We start from the raw sequence: 22,509 nt of genomic DNA on the forward strand, positions 1-22,509 counted from the left end.
CAGCATGCAGAAACAAGTGCACAATGGTCTTGGTCTAAGACCCTATTCAAAATTCTTTTTCTCTCAAAGTGGACTTATGCTAGTTCTCAACATGTTAGAAAACACTTTGCTGATGAACTATGTGATGACAAAAACACACAAAGGCGTAGTGTGCTATAATCAGTAAGTTGATGGAACCCTGCCGGTATGGCATTAGTCATGAGTCTCTGTAATCATCTCACGTCCCAAACTGGCTCCTTTTGCTGCTGGTTCATCCTATTGTTACTGACATACCAAGTCCAAACAAGATTGCTTTCATTTAGAGAGCCAAAAGGGACAAATAATTAATACATTTTTTGTTTGGCTGTAGTATTTGTCTCCTAAGAATGTTTTTGCTATCTGGAAATCTTCCTGACAGGGAAATCCTATTATTATATTGAACATGGAGTTTCACTTTGTTTCTGCTCTTTACAGCAATGTTCATTCTAGCCCTTGAAAGGTACAGCAAAGGGTCTTCAGAGAAGAATCTCAGTCCTTAAGTATCTGATACATGGTGATATATGCAACTGATAACTATTGGCACTGATTTTTTTTAAAACTTGAATTTAATGCAAAAAATTAGAATGAATACAATTTTAGAATTGGCACTGATTTTTTAAAAAATATTTTAAAGAGTACAAAATAGTATTAAAACAAAAAATTACAAGTGATACAGAATTTCACTTAACAAATATGAATTTCACAGTATTTGTTGTAGGCACTGACTGTTTTATATAAGGTCAGCACCTATGCTGCATACCATGTGAACAGAATACAAAAGCCAATAGTCACATATGAAGGGTTGGTAAACTCAAGCCAAGACTAGATATTTTGTTATAGGCTCCCGGGTTAACTGTTCTGTGATCTGGGATCTTCTGTAAGTGATTTTTTATAAATAGTTTGGGGTGGAGATTAAGAGCAGAAGTCATGTAGAGAAGACCCAGAAGCATACATTGACTGTGGAAAATGTAAGAGGATTCAAAAAGTGTATCTATATTCAAGGAAATTTATATTTCCACCCTACTCTTAAAAGATGTAACAACTGCAGCAGTTACTTCTACAAAAGGAATCAACCAAGGTAAATGCCTCTGCCCAAAATGGAAAACCCATCTATTTTCAGCAGGATTTAGAAATTCTATTTAGCATGCTAGGTATAATTGTAAGATGAGTTAAATGTTACATATAGTAATAAAAACCACTAAATTTTGAAATGTTAAAGCAAACAACTTATTTTGAATGCACACACCAATTTTCTTGCCAAGTTGCTTGCAATTTTCTTTTTCTTTTTTCTTTTTTTTTTTGCAATTTTCGTTTTTTGGTTTTTTTCCTTCAGGGAGTTCAAGTTCAGTACAACATCACCACCTAGTGGTAAAACAAGTTTATAGTGCTTTTCTTTCCCACACCCGTTTTTTGTTTTTTGTTTTTTGGGGGTTTTTTTGCTTGTTTTTTTAAATTTTTCTTACCAAACTACTGCAGTGAAGTAGATCAGGACGGTTTCTAACGATGTGTAAATGTAAAAGGAATACTGACAAGTTCAAATTAAGTTAAAACCTTTATTGAATGAAAATGTCCCAGACTAATCAAGACAGTAAGAAAACAAAATATTTTACATCTCTAAAAAATGTTAGTGCTAAATATAAATGTAGTACACAGAAAAGCCTGTATCTTTTTTTTTTAACATTTATTTATTTATTTATATTGTGTGTGTGTATGTGTGTGTGGCCAGCTCAGCCCACCAGGGCGCGAGGCTGGCTGGCATGTGGTGCTGGGGGATTGAACCGTGGTCCCTGTGCTTTGCCAAGCTTGTTCCAAGTAGGTGCTTTAGACCACTGAGTCATCTCGCCAGCCCAAAAAACGCCTGTATCTTGAAATACCCCTTCCTCTCCTACATACAATTTGGAATACCAATTATGTACAACAAATGTACTCAAGCTCATGGGTTCCAACCTTAATATTAAAGAAAATCATCCCAATAAAAAAGCCTATCGCTGGTTTGATAACACTCTGGGAATAGAGTCTGCCATTAAAAAAACAGCGTGTTTTGGAACTAAGTATTTAAAATTAGTGTCTCAGAAAGGGGATATCGGAAGTGAAATACAGGTTTGGAGATCTGCACTTACGTGGCTTAAGGCTGTTCTTTCTGTTGTTCTTCCTTTAAACTTACTTTGCTCTAACATGGAGCTTGGTGAATAATGATCCAAAAGTCTTACAAAAATATTGCAACCTTCAGTAAGTTGTGAGAAGGGATAAAAAGAAAGCAATCAGTTGGGGTGTAGTCAAGCTCATTGGCAAATACCACAGCATAGTTGGAAGGCAGTGCATCTCTCCAAGCACCAAAACTTATAGGCTGATTCTTCAACCGTCTCTAAAGGTGCTATGAAAAGGTGGTTATCTTGTACCTCAATAATTCAAGAAGTAAAGAGTAGGATACAAAGTGATAAATTTCCCATATAATCAGAGTAAGAAAATTAACCTAAAAAATCTTAAAGACTAAATATTTGATCTCTTAACAGTTGAATACTAAAAAATCAAATTGGTATTCATTTAAAAATATACAAACTGTGCCCTTTATGCTAAAGTGCATTCAATCATGATGTTTAGATTCTTAAATCCCTTGTTTTTCTTTCCACAATAGTATCTATAGTATAAAAATTATTATTAATCATCCATGTACTTTAATATTATCTTTTGGGAATACAGTAGAATCTGGATTATATCAGCTGGAAAATTTTCCTGCTTATAAGCACTTATGCATATCATCATGGCTAATATTTAAGAGTTAAGAAATGTTATCTTTAGCAGTTAGAATTTGTTTTTGGTTTTGAGACAGGGTCTCATGATGTAACTCAGGCTGGCCTTGAATTTGTGGGCAATCCTTCTGGGATTATATGTATGTGGCACCAAGCCTGACACTGAGTAGAATTAGTTTACTGAGTTTTTTTTTTTTTTTTTTTTTTTTTTTTGTAGCAGGAATTCATTTCCAAAGTTGCTTGCACAAACATGACAGTTCCTATTAGGATTCCCATTTCTCTCATCACTCTGACAAAGGGCAGTGGTTCACTAAGATGGACTTAAGGCCCAGCACCACTGCAGATTGTCATTCCTCATCATCCTCATCTTCATCATAGTACCGATTTCTCTTTATCTGTTCTTCTACAGACAGCTCTTTGACCACTTCTCCCTCCCAGAATCCCATATCCTGGGATTTCTGATTCTGAGGAATGCATTCTTTAGTGGCAGTGGTATCTGCAAAGGTGGACCAATTTGGAGTCTTGGGTTCTACTGGAGACTGCTCTTTGAGGAGGCGGCTATAATCATCATCAAGGTTTGCACCATTTTCTGCAAGATTTTCACTTCCCATCTCAAAACTATGAATTTCCCTACTTCTTCCCCCTGTCTCTTCTCTTTTATTAGACTCCTTATTCTGCCAGGTCTTTTTCTCCATGCGCTCATTCTTCTCAGGAACCCTGGTGTTTTCCACTTGTTTCCTTTCTGCCACTACCCCTTCTGCAAACTCCTCACTCTGGTCTGACATGCTCCAGCCTTTCCTGATAGGTGGGGACAGATTTTTGGGGCTCTTGACAGAGGAGGTTCGGAATGAAGCTGCGACCGTGAATGGGCGGCTTCTCTCCCTCAGTGAGGAAGACCTTCTCAGCTTTTTCAGATCCAGATCTACATCCTCAGGAGCTTCTGGCTTGTTTGCTTCATCCTCAGGGGGCCACTTGGGCTTAGAAACTTTGATTCCTTCCTCCAAGGTACTTCCTGAGCTGCCAAGTTCAGCAGGGGGAGGCCAGGCGATTTTCAACTTCTTGGTCTCAGCTGGCTTGTCTTCCTTTTCTGGCTGAGAGGCAGCCTTGGCTTCCATACTTGCAGCCAGCACACCCACCTTTGCAATGGGGGCATCTTCTACTCCTGGGCTCTGTGGCGTTCCTGCCACATTTGGAAGTTGGGCTGGTCTCTCCAAGGACTCCTCGGTTTCGTTTTTGTTTGCCCACAGATCCTTGTGTGGTCTGTGCCCAAAGCCTTCATCATAGTTGCCTTTAGATTTAAAGAGTTGATTGAAGTGAGGCTTACAGTATATTCTCCCATGTAGAGATGCATATGTCCCTAGACTGTCATCAAAAGAAAAAGAACTGATGTTAACAAATCTTAATATTCTCATTTATATCAGTAGGCTAGTATCTGGCATTTCTAGTATTTTCAAAAGATGCTAAGTGAGAAAAATATCTTTAAAAGCACAGTAATGAAGTAGGATTCTCTACCCCCTTTTAAACACACATATATTTTTAAGCCTTTCATGAAACATGCTGTGTCTAAGACTAAGCCTTCATTAGTAGTTGTTGTTGTTCTTCTTCTTCTTTTTTTTTTTTTTTTGGGGGGGGGGGGGGGGGGGAGGTACCAGGGATTGAACTTAGGGTATTGTGCTTTGCAGGCAAGTGCTTATTCTACTGAGCTATCTCCCTGGTCCAATAAGTCATTCTTCCATCTGGTATATGCTCCTCATTTTCTACTCACTTCACTCTGCTCTGTCAAAATGTTTTTTTAAATTACTTTTTTTCCCCCAAGAAATCTTCCCTAGGTAAGCATTCCTAATTCTGAGCATTTTTATACTTCTTCAGTATTTATAACCTGTAACTACTTATAATGATGTTCCTTCACTAAACAAACAAACAAACAAACAAACAAAACCCCTGAATCTCTGTCTCTCTACTTCCCATTGGTGCCACAATTTAAAGGCGTAACTCTACAAGAGAGAATATAATGCTCTGAAAATAGCTGGCACTCAATAGCTATTACTGACTGAATAAATGCAAGCTATGGGGACAGGAATAAGTTCAGAGGGTGGGTACTCACCTAGCACGTGCAAGGGCTGAGATCTGATCCTCAGCATGCATAAAGCATGCTGTGGTTAATAGGGTAACAGTGAGCAGCAGCCAGGAGGCCGGTCTTGCTCAGTGTCAGTGCTGGGTAAGTCTATATTTAGTCTCTCTGAGGGTGTATTATGGTTCTCCCCAAGTCCTCATGCCCTACTATTGATTATAAGCTTACTTGCTGCTAGGAAGTAGGGCCTGGTTGCAAGAGGTGTGTCACCGTGGGTGTGACTCTAACAGTATTATCTCCCTTCCTAGACCCTCCCTCAATTCTGCTTCCTGTCCACCAGGCTGAGAACAGCTAACTCTCCTCTGCCATCACCCTCTCTACTATGCCAAGCTGCCTTGGAGCCAGCCCACTATGGACTGAAACACGAGCCAAAATAAACTTCTCCTTCCTTAAATTCTGGGTGTCGAGTATGGTGTCCCAGCAACTAAGAAGGTGAATAAGACATAGGTCAATATATTTTAAAAGGTTACAATAAGGAAAGCATTTCCTAAAAATAATGTGCTCCAGAGCAGAAATGAACTTAGGGGGCAGAAAAACAAAAACCTCCAGCTGACTAGAAGTCACAGAGACAGATTTTGGTAAAACATAAGTGGAAGTTGTTGCTGGGTGGGGTGGCACATGCCTGTAATCCTAACACCGGGGAGGCTGAGGCAGTAGGATCACTGTGAGTCTAAGGCCAGCCTGGGCTACATGGCAAGACCTTGTTTCAAAAAAAAAAAAGTCTTGAGCGAGCAGGAGGCTGTCGGCTGCAGCAGCGGAGCAAAGCCTAAATCAAAGCAACTTGTTTCTTCAAGCTCTTTAGGCAGCGATTCTGACAGTGAAGTTGACAAAAACTTAAAGAGGAAAAGGCAAGTCACTCCAGAAAAGCCTGTAAAGAAGCAGAAGGCTGGCAACACCTCAAGAACTCTGTCATCTAAGCAGAGCAGCAGCAGCAGAGATGATAACATGCTTCAGATTGGGAAAATGAGACGTGTCAGAGTTCGGGACTTTAAGGGGAAAGTTCTAATTGATATTAGAGAATATTGGATGGATCCAGAAGGTGAAATGAAACCAGGAAGAAAAGGGATTTCTTTAAATCCAGAGCAGTGGAGCCAGCGGAAGGAGCAGATTTCTGACACTGATGATGCAGTAAGAAAACTGTAGAATCTGAGCCATAAAAACCTGTACTGTTGTAGTTGTTTTACTCTGTCTTTTTACATGGTTTTTGTTTTCTAAATGTTGCTTCCCAAGCTGTTGTGTATTTGAATTGCAGAACAATTTGTAAGATGAATACTTTTTTTTAATGTGCATTATTAAAAATATTGAGTGAAGCTAATTGTCAGCTTTATTAAGGATTGCTCTGTGCCCACCACCTAGTGTAAAATAAAATCAAGTAATTCCAAAAAAAGAAAAAAAGGTGTTGTCTAGATGGAGGCATCTAACGCCAGCACTAGCAATGGTGAGGTATCTCCCCGCTGTAAGTACCTTGCAGGTACCAGGGCACGTTTCGAGTGTATATAGGAGAAATGCTTGTTCTAGAAGAAAAGCTGGGCAGACAGACATCTTGGTTTCTGCCTTCTCAAAGGAGCTGATTGAAGCGAGGTTTACAATAGGTTAGAATGAATTAACATGGAATAATCCTCCAGCTTGTCACAGGTGTATCTTTGAGTTACTCAGAATAATACATACCAATTATTTTCTCAGAAATAAATAAAACAAAGCAACATGGAGGCTACATGCTCTCCAGGGGCTATAATTATTGCTGCTATTACCATTTATACAATGCTTAAGGCACTGAAGTAAGGGTTTAGGTGAGTAATCTCTTAGGGTTTCTTAACTATATGATTCTATGATACCAAGGGAAAATCATCTACTAAATTAGGTCACAGGAGGCTCTATCTGCAATACTTAAATGTCATTCTTAACATACAAACAAACACAGCAATGTATCAAGATGCCCCAAACAGCACTATCATTAGGCATGAAAGACCAGTCACTAAATAATGTTTTCTAATTTTTCAGGAACTTCCAAATCAACACAATTAGCACAACTGCTTTTAGTATCAGTGTCATAAAAGCCAAAGATTCCTTTGGAGCTCCAAGTGCTCACCGAGTTGGCTTGTTTTGGTCTGGCTTACCTTAGTTTGTTGTTGCAATAGGAGCAACGGAAGCAGCTGATGTGAAACACCTGTTGGTTGGCCAGGAGACGCTCCATGGGGTAGACTGTCTTCTGACATTCAACACAGGTCTCTCTGGCAGGTGCCTGAAACTTCTAGGAAAAGGAAAAGGGAAAGGACAACTTTGGTGTAGGCAGTGATGGGCTAAGCTTCTGCTAGGATGGGCCTTAGGATTTGTTATCTAAGGGCTCCCTGAGCTTGCCAGTCAATTTTCACAGGGCAATAAACCTAAACTCTATCAGCTGACTCCTTAAAACCAAGAGGTTCTACTGTATTCCTTTCTGAAACTTTCTGGATGCCCGAATGTAACACCACTGAGGACAGGTGGGCTTAGGCTACATTGTTGAAAGGTATAGACAAACTACCACACACACAAGGTCAGTGCAGACAAAATGTTAAAGGCAGAAGATGGCGTAGGAGCAGGGATTAGGAGAAAATGTCATAATGATACAGAAGAAGACATCTAATTCATGTGCCAAGGATATATTATTATAAGAACAGATTCTAAAGAGGATAACTTTTAAGGTGAGCAAAATCATTTGGCTTTAGGAATTAGGTAAAGCATCTTTTATTCCCCTACTCTTATAAGCTTGATTTGCTTAATTAAGCATTGTATCTTTTTATTTAAAAATATAATATATATATATGTGTATATATATATATATATATATATATATATATATATATATTTTAGACAAGGTCTTGATGTGTAGTTCAGGCTGGCCTTAAACTCACAGCAATCCTTCTGCCTCAGCCTCCTAAGTGCTGGGATTATAGGCATGTACCACCACATATAGCTGGTGTAATTGTTAATGCTGGGAATTCATGAACAATTTTCCAAGTGTGGAGTAAGGGTGGGCATATTATACCAATCTGATAAAACTCAACCCTAAAAAATATTAAATAGTTGGTACTACAGCATTGGTCAAAGCCAGAATCCCAGAAATAACAGGGGAACCAAGTGGTTCTAGGTGTAACCTCTGGCTCACCCCAACATAAACATCTCAACCAGTAATGCAGGAAGAAGCTTACATGGCACCCAGACCAGTTTGGGCTCCCACCAGAAACACATGGTAGTAAATAATACAAATTAATTCCAAGGCCAGGATCAGAATGGCTAATCTGAAAAGGACCAGATTATGGGTAAGACAGACTTGACTGAAGAGCCTGATAATAGGCCCATGAAAACTCAAACTATGGGTCACTCACTACATGATTGACTAGGAGGGAAAACAAAAAATAGAAATGGTTTTTCAAGTAGATTTGGACAGGTCATGGGAATAGAAAAGAAACATAAGATAGGAGTGAAGGAAAAGATCTATAAAGGGAATTTAATAAAATTCGTTATAACTCCCAAAAAGTATCCAGAGGATTTAGGAATAATGAACAAAACTGAGTGGAAATGTCTAGGTAACAGCACCCACTTCATTCTAGGAGTAAAATCCTAAAAGGAAAAATCTGAACACTCAAAAGATTATAGGGAGCCAGATTATCAGGAGGCTGAGTTAGGAGGATTGCAGCAAATTTTGAGGCCAACCTGGGCTACATAGTGAGTTCAAAGCCAGTGAGACCCTGAAACAAAACAAAACAAAAAACCCACAGGCAACAAACTGGCTACCAAATGCAACCCAGTGTTATTATACTGGATTCTTTCGGAAATAAGACATTACTTGGAGCTCAGAATTTTTTCTTTACTTTCATGGATATTCTCATAGAATAGGATCTAAATGGAAATGTCTTTGCATTTGCAGTTTTAATTACATTTATATGGGCTGGGGATTTAGCTCAGTGGTAGAATGCTTGTCTAGCAAGCATGAGGCCCTAGGTTGTCCTCAGCACCAATTTTGTTTTTTTGTTTTGTAAATTACCAAAGGGGCCCGGGAGATGGCTCAGTGGAATAAGCGCTTCCCTGGCAAGTGCAAGGACCTGAGTTCAATCCCCGGTTCCGCAAAAAAAATAAATAAATAAGTAAATAAATTACCAAGGATTTTAATTATAGTTTTACTAAAAGGACTAGGTGGTCCTTGCTCAGCAAGGAGGAGACAAAGTAAATTTTGCATATAATACAGTTGAAACCACTGGCAGAGCCTGTCCAAATCATAATTCATTAATGTAAAAGTAATACGATAAAAAAATTAGGGGACAACCTGCTTGGGCCCCCCTTCTGTCCCTCTCTCAGACAGCAGCTTTATTTCCCCCAATAAATATATTCTGATCTTTAAAAAGAAAAGGAAAGAAGTATTCATCAGATTTATTTTTTTCCAGTTGCAAAAAGGCAATCTGTATTTTATATATTTATCTATTGGCAGAACCAGGGATTGAACTCAGGCCCTTGTGCTTGCTAGGCAAGTGCTTATTCTACTGAGCTATCTCCCTGGCCCCTGTATTTTTAACACTTGAAATAGATTTAAGAGAATAAGCACTCAGTGTGACTGGTAAAGACAGCAGCAGACAGAGACTGCATGTTGGCGTGAGAGGAATGGATGTTCTTGTGCAGGAGGGGAATGGCGGGAAAGCGCACACTTCCATCAACACACACACCACGTCAAGGAACACATTGCAGAAGGGTGTGAACAGAAGCCCAGTGAACAGAAAAGAGAACATCAGAGAAAGTGAAGGTTGAGCTCACATTAGGAGGAAAGTAGAAGGCAGGAGCAAAAATTAGGTACCGGGAGCAGGAAGCAGAAGCTGGAAGAGACAAACAGGAACCTTAAATGAATACACAGCATTTGGTGTGCCCGGGAGTGCTTGATCACAGCCAATCTGAAACTCAAAAACTCCAACCCAAGAATAAGACTATTATTTTCTTTATTTTTCAAGTAACTGCTAATCACAGCAAAATCAGCCTCACTAGTATCTACCTGAAGGTGGGACACCACTTAGGAGAGCAATCTCTTAGGAGACTTCACCTACTCCAGGAGAGTCTCATTTGCTATTCGTTGCTGTTTTACTGCCTCTCACACCTGGCCCACAGCGGGTATCTCTTCAAGGGAGCTTCACCCACAGAACAGTCATCTTTCTCCTTAAGATCACATTAATATATTGCTCTATCAAAGGGAGTAGCCACAAGCTCCTAACCAGCCAGGCCAACCAGGCTTCCATTAGTGCTATTCATTTCTCATGTAGTCCCTTTGTGATATTATTTAAGGTTTATGTGGCAGTTGCTGACGGGACTACACAATGTTACAAAGACAAGAGGACCTCAACAGGGTAACATGCCAAATCAGAGTGGCTGTGGCTCTGCTTTCCCTTTATTGTCTGTCCTGGGCTCTCAGCCATATCTCTGTAATTGCCCCCAGGTCTATTCAAACAGGAAGCATAATCAAGGCCCAAAACTTGCACCCATTCTCACAGGCCTGGCAGCCACCCTGCCCATGCCTATCTGGCATGCTCAGAGTTGGCACAGCCATATAGCAAACACTGCCAATGAGCATGAGAGACATTTTTTATCTTTACAATATAGGTTTTCAGTTACAGACTATTTGTTTCCCTTCTCGCCAACCATCTTTTACATGTAGAAGCTAAAGTACCAAGATGACAGGTGCTTATCCAAGTTACAATCACCAGAACAGAAATGGAATTAAAGTCTGGAACTCCTGATTCACAAACCTACAGAAGATTTTCCAATTGTCCTGGAATGTTAAATTTTCATAACTTAAGGAAATTCTTTTAGAGAAGAGAGCAGATGCTAGCCTGAATGAAAATAATCTCACTACAACACTTTTTAAAAGTCAGTCTTCACTTGGTTTTAAATTAAAATATATAGATAATACCTTCAGGATATTCTGGAATGTATGAGGTACATATAAATAATTCATGTCCATAAATACTGTCTTTTCCACATGAGGGACATTACAGAATTCCCTTTGATAAACATCTACATAAAGTTATTTTTCCAATAAATTTGCATGGCTTCATCTACACTCTTTCACCCTCGTAGCTCACATACTCTTTTCAGTCTAACAAAAGCCCCACTTGGGTAGCATAGCAAAATCAAATGAAAATTCCACACTGATGTCAGGCCTCCATTGCTCAGAGCACCACAAATGCCTTTCACTCCCTCTTTCCAATTTCTGTAAATATCTAGGTAATAAAAACAAAATTTTTCATTATACAGTAAATGGTTGGCTCAGCTCTGTGCAGCTTTTACTTTTCTGTGCAGCTTTTGTAAAAGCAATAGAGAGGTTTTTTTCCTATACTAGGAATTGAACCAAGGGCTCCACAGCAAGGAGCACCTCAGAGCTTTCTTATCTTGAGACAGTTCTCACTACACTGCTATGTGGCCCAGGGTGGGCTCAAACTTGTGATCCTCTTGCTTCTGCCTCCCAAAGGGCTAGGAATACAGGTGTGTGCCACACATGCCTGGCTAATCTTCATATCTTAAGTAAATGGCTCTATGTGCACAGAGGAAAGGTTAGTGCTCTGAGAAAGACAGAAAAGATTCTAGGTGCCTGTCTAGTATAAGTCTAGCTTTGTAAAACAGCATACGAGAAGGGCTGGGTTGTCAGGGGTAGAGCACTTGCCTAACACATGTGAGGCCCTGAGTTCCACCCCCAGCACCACACGACAGCTGACTGGACACCAAGAAGGGCACTGCAGTGCATGTCCTCTGGGAGTCTGTTGGATTTTCTTTCCATATCCAATAGCAGGAGTGGCTGAAGAAGTCTGGCACTGGGCTGAACTTGGCACAGTGGGGCCAAGCAGGTGTCCCCAGAGCCAGCTGCATTCCCTTGCCTTTCTCCTTGCTCTCTTCTGGAAACATTCAGTGGAGGGCTTCTTGCAGCTAGAGAGAGAAGGCTTACGAGATCTCAAGAGTCTCTGTTTTCACCTTTCTTTACTGTGCGACAGCTGACAATTACAAACGTCTGGGTTGCAGGAAGTAGAACAAGAATGATTCTTCTCATGGGTTTGCTGAGCTCTGTTCTCAAAACAACACCCTTTTCAGAAGGAACCTGCAGCTTCAATTTCATTATCACCAAGTCTCATCAACTAAACTATATGGCCAGTGTTCAAAGCAAAATCCTTACTGTACTTTTTTTTTTCACTTTATGAAGCTAAATTTGAAATGAAATGCGTCTCTACCTTAGATGTCCTATTTCCAATAACAGACAGATGGGCACTAAGGAACAGGGTTTTTTTGAGGATATGTGGGATCCAAAATCTATTCTGAGTGAACAAATGTATTTTTAGCTGCATGTAATTTCCCTAAGTGGAGAAACAACTTCTGTTTCAGTCTAGAGCCATGAGACCAGTTACACCAACAGGTCTTGTCATACACATTAACTAAAGTGTCTTGCTTGCTTACAGACTGTGAAGGGGAAGAAGAGAAAAAAACTGCCCTTAAATAAAAGTGGAAATGTAATTCAGTCCCATCTTAGGCTCTGGGCACCATGACTTTGAGATTTGGACCACAGATAAGCATAGGCCAGTTGACTTCAGCCTTCATCCAATGCCCTAAACTGTAAAGGCAGGGGTGTTTACAATCTGTTACTCAGTAAGCATGGTCAAAAGAGTCAGGATGGACTGACGCACCTGCAGAGAGCGCTCTACCTATGTTTACTTTCGCTGGTGTGTCCAGGAAGACCTGCATGAGATGTGGCTCTCTGCATAGCACTCATCAGTTCAGGCCCCAGTGTTTGAATCAGAAAGGATCTCAACCTAGAAAAGGGTCAGTCCAACTTGCCTGGTCTACCAATTGAAGGAGGAATGGCTGTGTTGAGAATTCAATCTCAAGAACAGATTTTAGTGCTTAGATGAACCAGAGAAACTCCCCAGGTTCCTCAGTCACACAGAAATCTGTGACCAAGTCAGATCAGCTCACCATTCTTTACTTTTACTTTTCTTTTTGGGGGGTACGCTGAGGTGGGGCTGAGTTTTGAACCCAGAGCCTGCTAGGCAAGGACTCTACCACTAAGCTACCTCCTTAGCCCCTTTTATTTGCCATTTTTGATCCAGAGGCACAACCCAAGGACTCACATGTGGGCAAGGTTGCTGCTGGAAAGGAAAAGAACCTTGTGGCATTTGCTGTCATTGGCCTCAAAAATAAAGTGCCAATGACAGCATTTTCCAGGCCAGAAGAGAGTCGGAGGGGATGTGCATGCAGACTGAATCACCTCAGTTCATTTGTTCATCCTCCAACCGCAATTCCTCTTGGTGGTACTGGGGACTGACTCCAGGGCTTTGCCCTGAACTTCTGGAGATAGGGTATAAGTTGCCCAAGGCTGAGCTGGAACCTTGATCTCTCTGGCTCAGCCTTCCAGAGTGCTGGGATTATATGTGAGCACCACCATACCTGGCTCTTTTGTTTCTTTTCTGTTGGGGACTACAAATTGTAAATTGACATAATATCTGTCCCAGGCTCTCCTTGGCCTGCCTAGCTTGTGGGTGGATTTTGGAATGCGGAAATCACCTTCCTCTTGGTCACTGAGATTAGCATTCAGGTGTGGGTATAGATCCGGGCTTATTTTCTTTCCAGAAAAAGCACTGCTCCTCTTATTCCCATGCTGGCTAATAAACAGTGGCTGGTATGGGGTGTCTTTGTCTTTGCCCACCATGAGGCTTGGACCTGACCACCCAGTCCCACATCACGCATTACTAAATTTGTCTCTGTTTCTTCTTTCATCCTTTCGTCATACCCCTCGTACAGGCAGTTGGGGATCTTGGCCCGGTCCCTGATACTTATCAATAAACCTTACTCTCTTCATATTTGTTTTTAAAAAGTGTATTTAGTACAGGGTCTACAGGAGCTATGTAGATTGGACTCATTGTGATCCTCCTGTTTTCAGCCTCTCAAGTGCTGGGATTACAGGTGCGTGCCACCATATCCAGTCTGGATCGAGTCTCAGTGACCCCCATGGGTGGGACTGGCATAGCAGGCTGGGGATCGAACTCCTGTCCCTGCATCTGGCTAGGCAGACACTTTAGTCCACCGAGCTATCTGGCTGGCCCTTCTTCATAAACTTCTGCTTCTTTTTGAATTTTTGTACTTATCTTCATCACTAGCCCTATGCTTTTAATCTGCCCTTTAAATCCTGGACTCTCTTATTTCTTCATCTCACCTATGCCCTTATCTCATCGTCTTTCTCATGTACTAAAATGGACCAAGGATCAGTCACACACCGTAAAGGATAAAAGCATGGTAGACAGCAGTATGAAGCTGGGGCAATATAAACCACCTTTACCTAATTCGATCTGTTGAGTTTCTTTTTCTTTTCTTTCTTTCTTTTTTTTTCTTTTTTCTTTTTTTTTTTTGGTGGTACTAGGGCTTGAACTCAGGACCTTGTGCTTGCCAGGCAAGCGCTCATTCTACTGAGCTATCTCCCCAGCCCTTATCTGTTGAGTTTCTATCAGCTAAAACTTTTGGAAGTCCAGCTACGAAAGAACACACCAAGGAGAAAGATACTAAAGAAATGAGGACATGTTTGGGTATTAACCTATACAGGTAGAGTAACATTGCATTAACAAAGCATGCAACTGAAACAAGTCAGAGGACAAGCTTAAAATACATATTGGAAAAAAAATTAAACCTTTTTAGGATCAGTTTTATGGAAATATATATTTACTCATAGAAAGGGAAAGACTTTTAAATTGGGGAATAACAGAAGACTAGACATTGCGTAGCCTAATAAAATTGGCTTAGCATACAAAATTTTTGTTCATTGCTTAACATCCAATATTACACCATAGCATAATGTTGCTTAAATGCCAATTTTTACAGAAAAATGGGCTAATCAACTCCAACTCCAGCAGACACACTCTTTCTCTAAAAATGTTAGCAAGGGGCCGGGGAGATGGCTCAGTGGAATAAGCGCTTCCCTGGCAAGTGCAAGGGCCTAAGTTCAATCCCTGGTTCTGCCAAAAAATAAAAATAAATAAATAAAAATAAAAATGTTAACAACCAATCAGGCTATGACCAAACTGTTCAGACTGGGGAGCCACTGTTATCAAGGGGTACATTTCTATCCAGTATGTTAATTTTAACAGATTTTTCATATTTCTCATTTTTGGGGCCTTCACCCATTCACAGTTCCATAAACTTAAATTTTTTTTTTTTTTTTTTGTCAGAACTGGGGATTGAACTCAGGCCCTTGCGCTTGCCAGGGAAGCACTTAATCCACTGAGCCATCTCCCCAGCCCCCATAAACTTAAATTTTTAAAAATTACATTACCTTATTTAACTTCAAATTTTTGTAAAAGTTCTATGAGTTTTCCAGATTTTAATCATAGACATTAGTCACCCTTTCCCCTCTTGGTCCAAACATGTGAGCAGAAGAAAAATTTTCAGGAAAGCAATTTCTAAGTGTATCCTTATTTGGCACTATTATCCCCAGGAAAATACAAACAGGTTATAATGAACATATTGATACAAAGTGCAATCTGCTCTACCACTAAGCCATGTGACAAACTGAGAGAAGGGTGGCCGCTGTACCTTCACCATCTTGGGAGGAGAGTTTTCAGGAAGGCTGGACGCTCTGGCATCTGGACTCAGTGTGGGGGACACAGGTAGCTGCGCCTCATTCTTCACCTGTGAGTCACCTGCTTGAGTCACAAAAGAACATTTTAGAGTATCTCATGGGGAGTCTTAGAAAGAGTTCTTCCAAAAAGCAAAAACTGGGCACTTTCTATCAAGGAATGTGCATTTCTGTTTTTTGGAATGTGTTTTCAATGCCACAAAAAAACAAAAACCAAAACAAACCAAAAACCAAAACAAAACTACACACTCACACACAAAAGCAAAACAACTATTCTTAAAGCACTGTTCTGCTTAAGAATATTCTAAACTAAAAGCCTAGCTCTCAAGTTTTCTCACAAGTCGGAGTGCTGTCATGTAGGCGGCCTACCTGCCCAGCAGTGGGAATCCAAACCACTCTACATAAGGAACTTTCTGCCCTGTAGCATTTGTTATTTATTAAGGCTGTGTGTGGACTCTGATGCCTTTTTGGTAGTTGGCATTCCCAATAACCTTTGGGTGCTTCAACCGAAATCGGGTTAATGGCAGTGTGTGGGGGCTGAAAGCCCATGCTGTGGATGGACAGGCATGTGTGCTGTGTGTGTGATCTCACTGTCCTGAGGTCAGCTTTGCAGCACATATCCACGGATGAACACTGTGGAAAAGGGCTCCATAAAGGTTTTTTCATAATCATCAAGTGCCAACTGCATGAGTTAACTTCCTGCCACGGTATTCATGCTGCGGAACTCAGAAGCAGCACAGAAAAGCCATTTACACAACTACTAAGAAATCATAAAAAGATTCCTTAAAGTCTAGAATTTAAGAAAAGATGCCTTTAAATCCCAGAACTTGGGAGCCAACAAAGTACCAAAAGATTAAGGCTTATTTTTCAAAAAAGTTTTATAAACCTAGTCAAAACCATAAATATTTCTAGCTCAAGTAAAACGACTACAAAAGGAATGTTCCTGGATTCGAGTAGTAAGAGTTTTTCTCTGAAATATTAAGGAAGAGTTCATTAGAGATCTGTGTAGCTCATACTTCTATTTTCGTTGTGAAGTTTTTAGTGATCAGTAAACTAATTTCTTTGGAGAGATGCTAGAAATTTGTATATACGTTTTTAAACAATGCATTAAAAATTAAAATGGAAAGTGCACATGGTGAAGCTAAAGACAAAATATTTTTATTTTGGGGAGGTGCAAAATGATTTCAAAATAGAGTGAAATGATTACAAAATTAAATACTGGCGGGCTGGTGAGATGGCTCAGTGGTCTAAAGCACCTACTTAGAACAAGCTTAGCAAAGCACAGGGACCATGGTTCAATCCCCCAGCACCACATGCCAGCCAGCCCCGCCCCCTGGTGGGCTGAGCTGGCCACACACACACACACACACACACACACACAAATAAATATATACTTTAAAAAAAAATTAAATACTGGCAGGAAAACCTCTAGAGCCTTAAAGGGATACTCAAATACCAATGTTTAAAAATAAAATAAAATAAAAAATAAAACCAAACAATAAAAAAACCAAACACCAATGTTTTGGTTTGTTTTGGTAGTACTGGTGATTGAACATAGGGCCTTCACACTGATCTTGCGAAACTGCCCAAGCTGTGCTCAAACTTCCAATCCTCCTGTCTCATATTCCCAGAGTGCTAAGGTTACAGTCTTGTACCACCATTCCCAGCTCATACACATATTTTTTTTCCTGGTAAATGAATATAACACTTCTTAAACAAATCTCTGTTAAAATAAAACTTCAGGCTAGGTGAAGTGGTGCATGTCTGTAATCCCAGCACTCAGGAGACTGAGGCAGGAGGATCCTTGCAAATTTGAGACCAGCCTGGGCCACAAAATGAGCTCAAGGCCAATCAGAGTTGCATAATGAGATCCTTTTATCTCAAAAAGACAAAAAACAAACCAAACCGAAACAAAAAACCTCCAAAATTACTTTATAGAGTTTTAAATCTGGAAAAGCTTAGTAGAAAGGATAGGACAATTTCCATGAGAGATACACTGAAGTATTTCATTTGTTCCAAGTTAACCATATTTAACTTAACCTTAATTTATTTAACTTTAACCATATTGAACTTAACTTCTCTCTAAACCATGAAGTGTGTGAAGGAAATTCAAGCACCAGTCCTTAAAACTAAGTGGAAGATTGACCAGGTAAACTGCTGGTTATAGTATGTGACTTTCTTAACAATGACAACTCTGAACCAAGAATGGATGGAAAACAAGACCTCACACCCTCCAAAGGTAAGGGCAAATGCTTACAGGCGTCATCTTCAGCAGCGGTGGAATGGACTGCTAGTCTATTCTCAGTTGCAGAAATCTGGAAAAAAAAAAAAAGTGTGGAGGGAAGGTTGGGAGAAGATTAAGAATCACATTAAAAATAAAAAAGCAAGCTGCTGTTAATGCCATAAAAACCTGCTGACTCTAGTCAGTCACTGGCTGCCTGGGGGAAATAACGGGCACCAGAACAGCTGAGCATTTAAACAAGAGGCAGCAGAATGTCTTTTATGAGGCTATTAACATGCCTCTCAATTACAGAGTAATGGAGAGACAGACTGAGCTCTATTGCCAAAGCGAGCATCACCTCCCTGTACGAAAGAGCTTCTAAGCCGTAGCATCCCACTTGTAAAAAAAAAAAAAAAAAAGAGCAAAAAAAAACCCCTATGTCCAAGAGCGCAAAGCACACCCAAGACAAGATGAAGTATTTAGACACAAGAACTATTCTTCCTCTTTTGATTTTCCTAAACACCATTTCCCAACCAAACGCACTCTGCTAAATAAGCTTGCCCACATGGAAGACTTTCTAATTGCTAAGAAACAAGTTTACCTCCAACTAAGCTCCACGAGTACCCTAAAAATCCCAGTCTCAAAATGGCAGTGCCTAACAAGATGGCAGCACTTATGCGCAAGGCAGGGGACTCCTTCACAGGAGCCATCGTAAACAAAAGAATTCTCTACTGGTTCTTGCTCTTTTCTACTCGCCCTTGGTCTTCCTGTATCCTCTCCACATTCCAAAAATCATGAAGGCTCAACAATGTACACTCTTTAGGTAATATTCTATCATTCCAACATTGGATTTTCTCTTGATATAAACTGAGTGTTTATATCAGGATGTCTAATGTACTGAATAAATTTATGGTGGAGATTAAGCTGTTGGCTAACTGCACCTAAATGTCAACGAGGTTGCTTTTTCTATGCTTTTTTCACCACAGCAATTCTGATATGGTACGAACAAACCAAAATAATAACAGCTGACATTTACTGAGTATTTATCATGTACCAGGTATGGGACTGATCACATTAGGCACATTATTTCATTTAATGATATGAAATAATTTTCTGAAAGTTATACATTTCTCTTAAAAGTTCTTCAGCTTTTGCTAAGTTAGCAGGAGCATCCATCTTGGGCTGTTCTTTTCTCGCCTCTCCTCTAGTCACCTTGAGCCTGTGGGGTAGCCCACAGGTTTTGACATCATTGCACACGGCCAATGAGATGATGTCACTGCAAGAACTTCTAGACAGATTTTGTTCAAACATGTCATTAAAGGAAAGCACAAATTTGTTCACAAGAGGAGAAAGGAAAGAACAATACCTCAACAAAATATTCTATTTCAAAAATAGAAATTTTGAGCTAGCCAGACGTGGTGACACATGCCTATCATCCCAGCAGTTAGAGGATGAGGCAGGAGGATTGTCATGAGTTTGAGGCCAGCCTAGACTATGTAGTGAGTTCAAAGCCAGCCTGAATTACATAGAAAGGCCCTATCTCAAAAAAGAAGTTTGTCTTGGCATTTTTTTTTTTTTAAACAGGGTCTCACTATGCAACCACACCCAGCTGTCCTAGCATTGACAGCCTCATGAAGCATGCTAAAGTTCAAACAGTGCTTAGGTACGGGTTAACAAAAACTAGGAAAACAGCCAAAAGTATAGGGAGGCTCTGAAAAATGTTGCAAATGTTAAGGCAGTTAAAGGTCTATAAAACTTCAGTATACACTTGAAGAATATTACTATTTTTATCACTTCTTCCCCACCCACACATCAATTTGTGATTCAGTTGCACTAATGCCCTTTTAGGCTATAATTAAGATGTTCTGTTCTTCCAGTTCAGCGTAGAGTTCTAGTTAATCAGCATGAAGACAATCAAGAAACAAGCATAAAATTAAATATAAGAACAACCAAAGCATTATGTTCCAGACTATGCTCCTGAGGTAGATTTAGGGGGAATTTCAATGCTGGGAATACTTTCCTCTCAAATTTTTTTTACAGGGCTGAAGAGATGGCTCAGTGGAATAAGTGCTTCCCTGGCAAGCGCAAGGGCCTGAGTTCAATCCTCTGTTCCACCAAAAAAAAAAAAAAAAATTTTTTTTTTTACAGAATATAAGGAACATTCCAAACACTGTCACTCGTTATTCCCCACCACCCTTTTATTTTGAGCCAGAGTCTTACTAAATTGCTAAATTGCCCACACGGGATTCAAACTTGTGACCTATCTGCCTCAGCCTCTCAGTGGCACATACCTGAGAATGCAGGTATTTCACTCATTATACTTAAAACAGCCTCTCACTTAAAACAGGAAAATCAGGCAGTTAAGGAGAGAACTCAACACACGTAACCCTCTGACTAATGCAAGACCCCACTGCTGTAAAAATGTACCCAAGTTATTTGCTAATTTTATGATCAGGTATCACATGACCATCAAATATTTACTTATTATTTCAACATATGCTTGAGATATTTTTAGAAAATAATTTAATTTTTCTAACTAATTTTCTGTTCTATGCTGTGAATCAAATTTTATAGCCTTTAACTGAGAACATTGTCTCTGGGTGCCTACTTTGATTCAAGTGTGCCGAATTATCTCAGGTTTTTAGGGGGCCCGCTGGTTAGCTCAGTTGTTTAAGCACCTGCTCATGCAAACACAGGCTCAGGATACCGTGGTTCAATCCCCATCTCCACCTGCCTTAGCAGACCCACCCTTAAGGCAGCCTGAGCCAGAAAAAAAAAAATCCTTCTCAAGTTCCTGTAAGTGTTCTGTCAATACACCATGCATTAAACAGTCTGTGATAGTTGGGGCTGGTGAGATAGCTCACGGACTAATGTGCCTGCAGCGCTGGGGAGGCTGAAAGGAGGATCACTATGAGTCTGAGCTGTGTAGTGAAACCCTACAATAATCAAATACATTTTTAAAAAAATTCTATGATAGTCAAGTAAGTTTAAGCTGGGCATGGTGGCACACTCCTATAAACTCAGCACTGGGGAGGCTGAGGCAAGAGGATTGCCCTGAGTTCAAGGGCCAGCCTGGGCTACAGAACGAATTCAAGGCCAGCCTGAACTATGTAGAAAGACCCTGTCTCAAAAAAAAAAGTAAGTTTGACAACTGTTACTCAACCCATTTTAAGAGTATCTCTTCAACTTTTAGAAGAATAATATCAAAGGTATTATTATGCATAACAGAAACAATTTTTTTTCTCCTACAATTTAGCATAGTAATAGATCATCTCAACATTTGATTGTTATATTGACAAAAAGACTACAAAGACTGAGTAGGTTTGACACAGAATATGACATTCATCTGGTATAAATACTGCTTGTTAGTGCAACTAAGCCATTCATCTAATGATGAAGGCATAAAATACAAAAACGACTTGCTCAAAATCTTCTGTGGCTTTCCACGATGGCCAGTCTGTGTCCAAACCTTCGAGACGCTTTACCAGATTTCACCCTGGCCCTACCTCGCCTGCCTCTTGCCACTATTTCTATGTATATTATTCCTGCCAAAGTACAATTCCTGTGCAAGCCACAGTCTGGTTTCCAAGCCTGTGTCTGCATGCCCTTCTTTTTCTTAATCTTTCCTTTCTTTGCTTGGCCTCTTTCTGCACAATCACAAGACTTAGCTCAGACTGCACCTTCACGAGGAAGCCAGGTTCAGGCCCTGTTACCCTCTCATGCCCTGTTGTGCTGTTTCCTTATAAACAGCCTGTTATTCCTCTCTCCTACACTCTTGCTAGTTTCTTAGCACATAGAGAACATTTTGGTTTTTGTTTTATTTTAGTATTGGGGTTGAACCCAGGGTTTTTGCACAGAGCTACATTCCCTTTCCTTTTTTTTTTTTTTTTTTTTTAAATTTGAGACAAGGCCTCCCTAAATTGCCCAAACAGGACTCAAACTTGCAATCCCTCTGCCTCAGCCTTTCAGAGTCTGGGATTACAGGTGTGCATGACCATGCCTAGATTTGTCTGTATTTTTTTAAGCTTAGCATCTTATATGCTTCTCACAGTATCTAGCTTTTAAAATACTTTAAGTGAGGGCTAGGTGTATAGCTCAGTGCTAAAGCACATGTTTATCATGTACAAGGCTCTGGGTTTGATCCTCAGCAGTGCAAAACAAAAAACCAAGCTTTGAGCGAATAAGATTTTCTTTTACATTTTTTTTTTTTCCATTTTAGTGCAGGGGATGCAGGGTCTACAGGGTCTTACTACATAGACTGGACTTGTAGTGATCCCGTTTTTCAGCCTCCCAAGTGCTGGGATTACAGGTGCTTGCCACCATGTCCAGTCTCAATGGCAGTCTTAACACACCCTGGGGGTGGGGCCAGTATGGCATGCAGGGGACCAAACCTGGCCGCTGCCCTCTGCCTAAGCAGGTACTTTAGTCCACTGAGCTATCAGGCTGGCCCTGAGATTTTCTTTTGTAAACATGTCAAACTAGGTGTGATAACACATGACTCTAGTCCCAATTACTTGGGAGGCTAAGGTGAAAGGATCTCTTGAAAGCAAAAACTCCAAACCAGCCTGAGCAAGACAGCCAAACCTTATCTCAAAAACAAAATAAAAACACAAAAGAGCTGTGTTAAACGGGACATGGTGACACATGTCTGTAATCCCATCACTCTGGGAGGCTGAAGCAGAAAGATCACCATGACTTTGAGGTCAGCCTGTATAGTACATAGTGCAACCCTGTCTCATAAAAGACAAAACAAAAAAGAAAC

At 40.2% G+C, this 22,509-nt stretch overlaps 1 protein-coding gene and 1 pseudogene across 2 annotated transcripts in view; one reads left to right on the forward strand and one right to left on the reverse strand.

Annotated features, from left to right (window-relative positions):
* Nucleotides 1–2,985: 2,985 nt before the first annotated feature.
* Nucleotides 2,986–22,509, reverse strand: part of Lima1 (LIM domain and actin binding 1) — a 74,389-nt gene continuing 54,865 nt past the window's right edge. The window contains exons 6-9 of one of the 2 annotated variants that reach the window (XM_023722785.1): nt 17,784–17,841; nt 15,484–15,590; nt 7,017–7,150; nt 2,986–4,130 (exon numbers count right to left, since the gene is read on the reverse strand). In XM_023722785.1, the coding sequence (XP_023578553.1) occupies nt 3,116–4,130; nt 7,017–7,150; nt 15,484–15,590; nt 17,784–17,841 (1,314 nt within the window). In that variant the 3' untranslated portion in view covers nt 2,986–3,115. Of the gene's footprint in view, nt 4,131–7,016; nt 7,151–15,483; nt 15,594–17,783; nt 17,842–22,509 lie in introns of both variants that reach the window. The other variant, XM_023722784.1, reaches the window with a different exon arrangement.
* Nucleotides 5,309–6,094, forward strand: LOC105743035 (annotated as a pseudogene).

This window comes from Octodon degus, unplaced genomic scaffold, assembly GCF_000260255.1.
Source record: "Octodon degus isolate 3935 unplaced genomic scaffold, OctDeg1.0 scaffold00093, whole genome shotgun sequence".
NCBI classification, from domain to species: Eukaryota; Metazoa; Chordata; class Mammalia; order Rodentia; family Octodontidae; genus Octodon; species Octodon degus.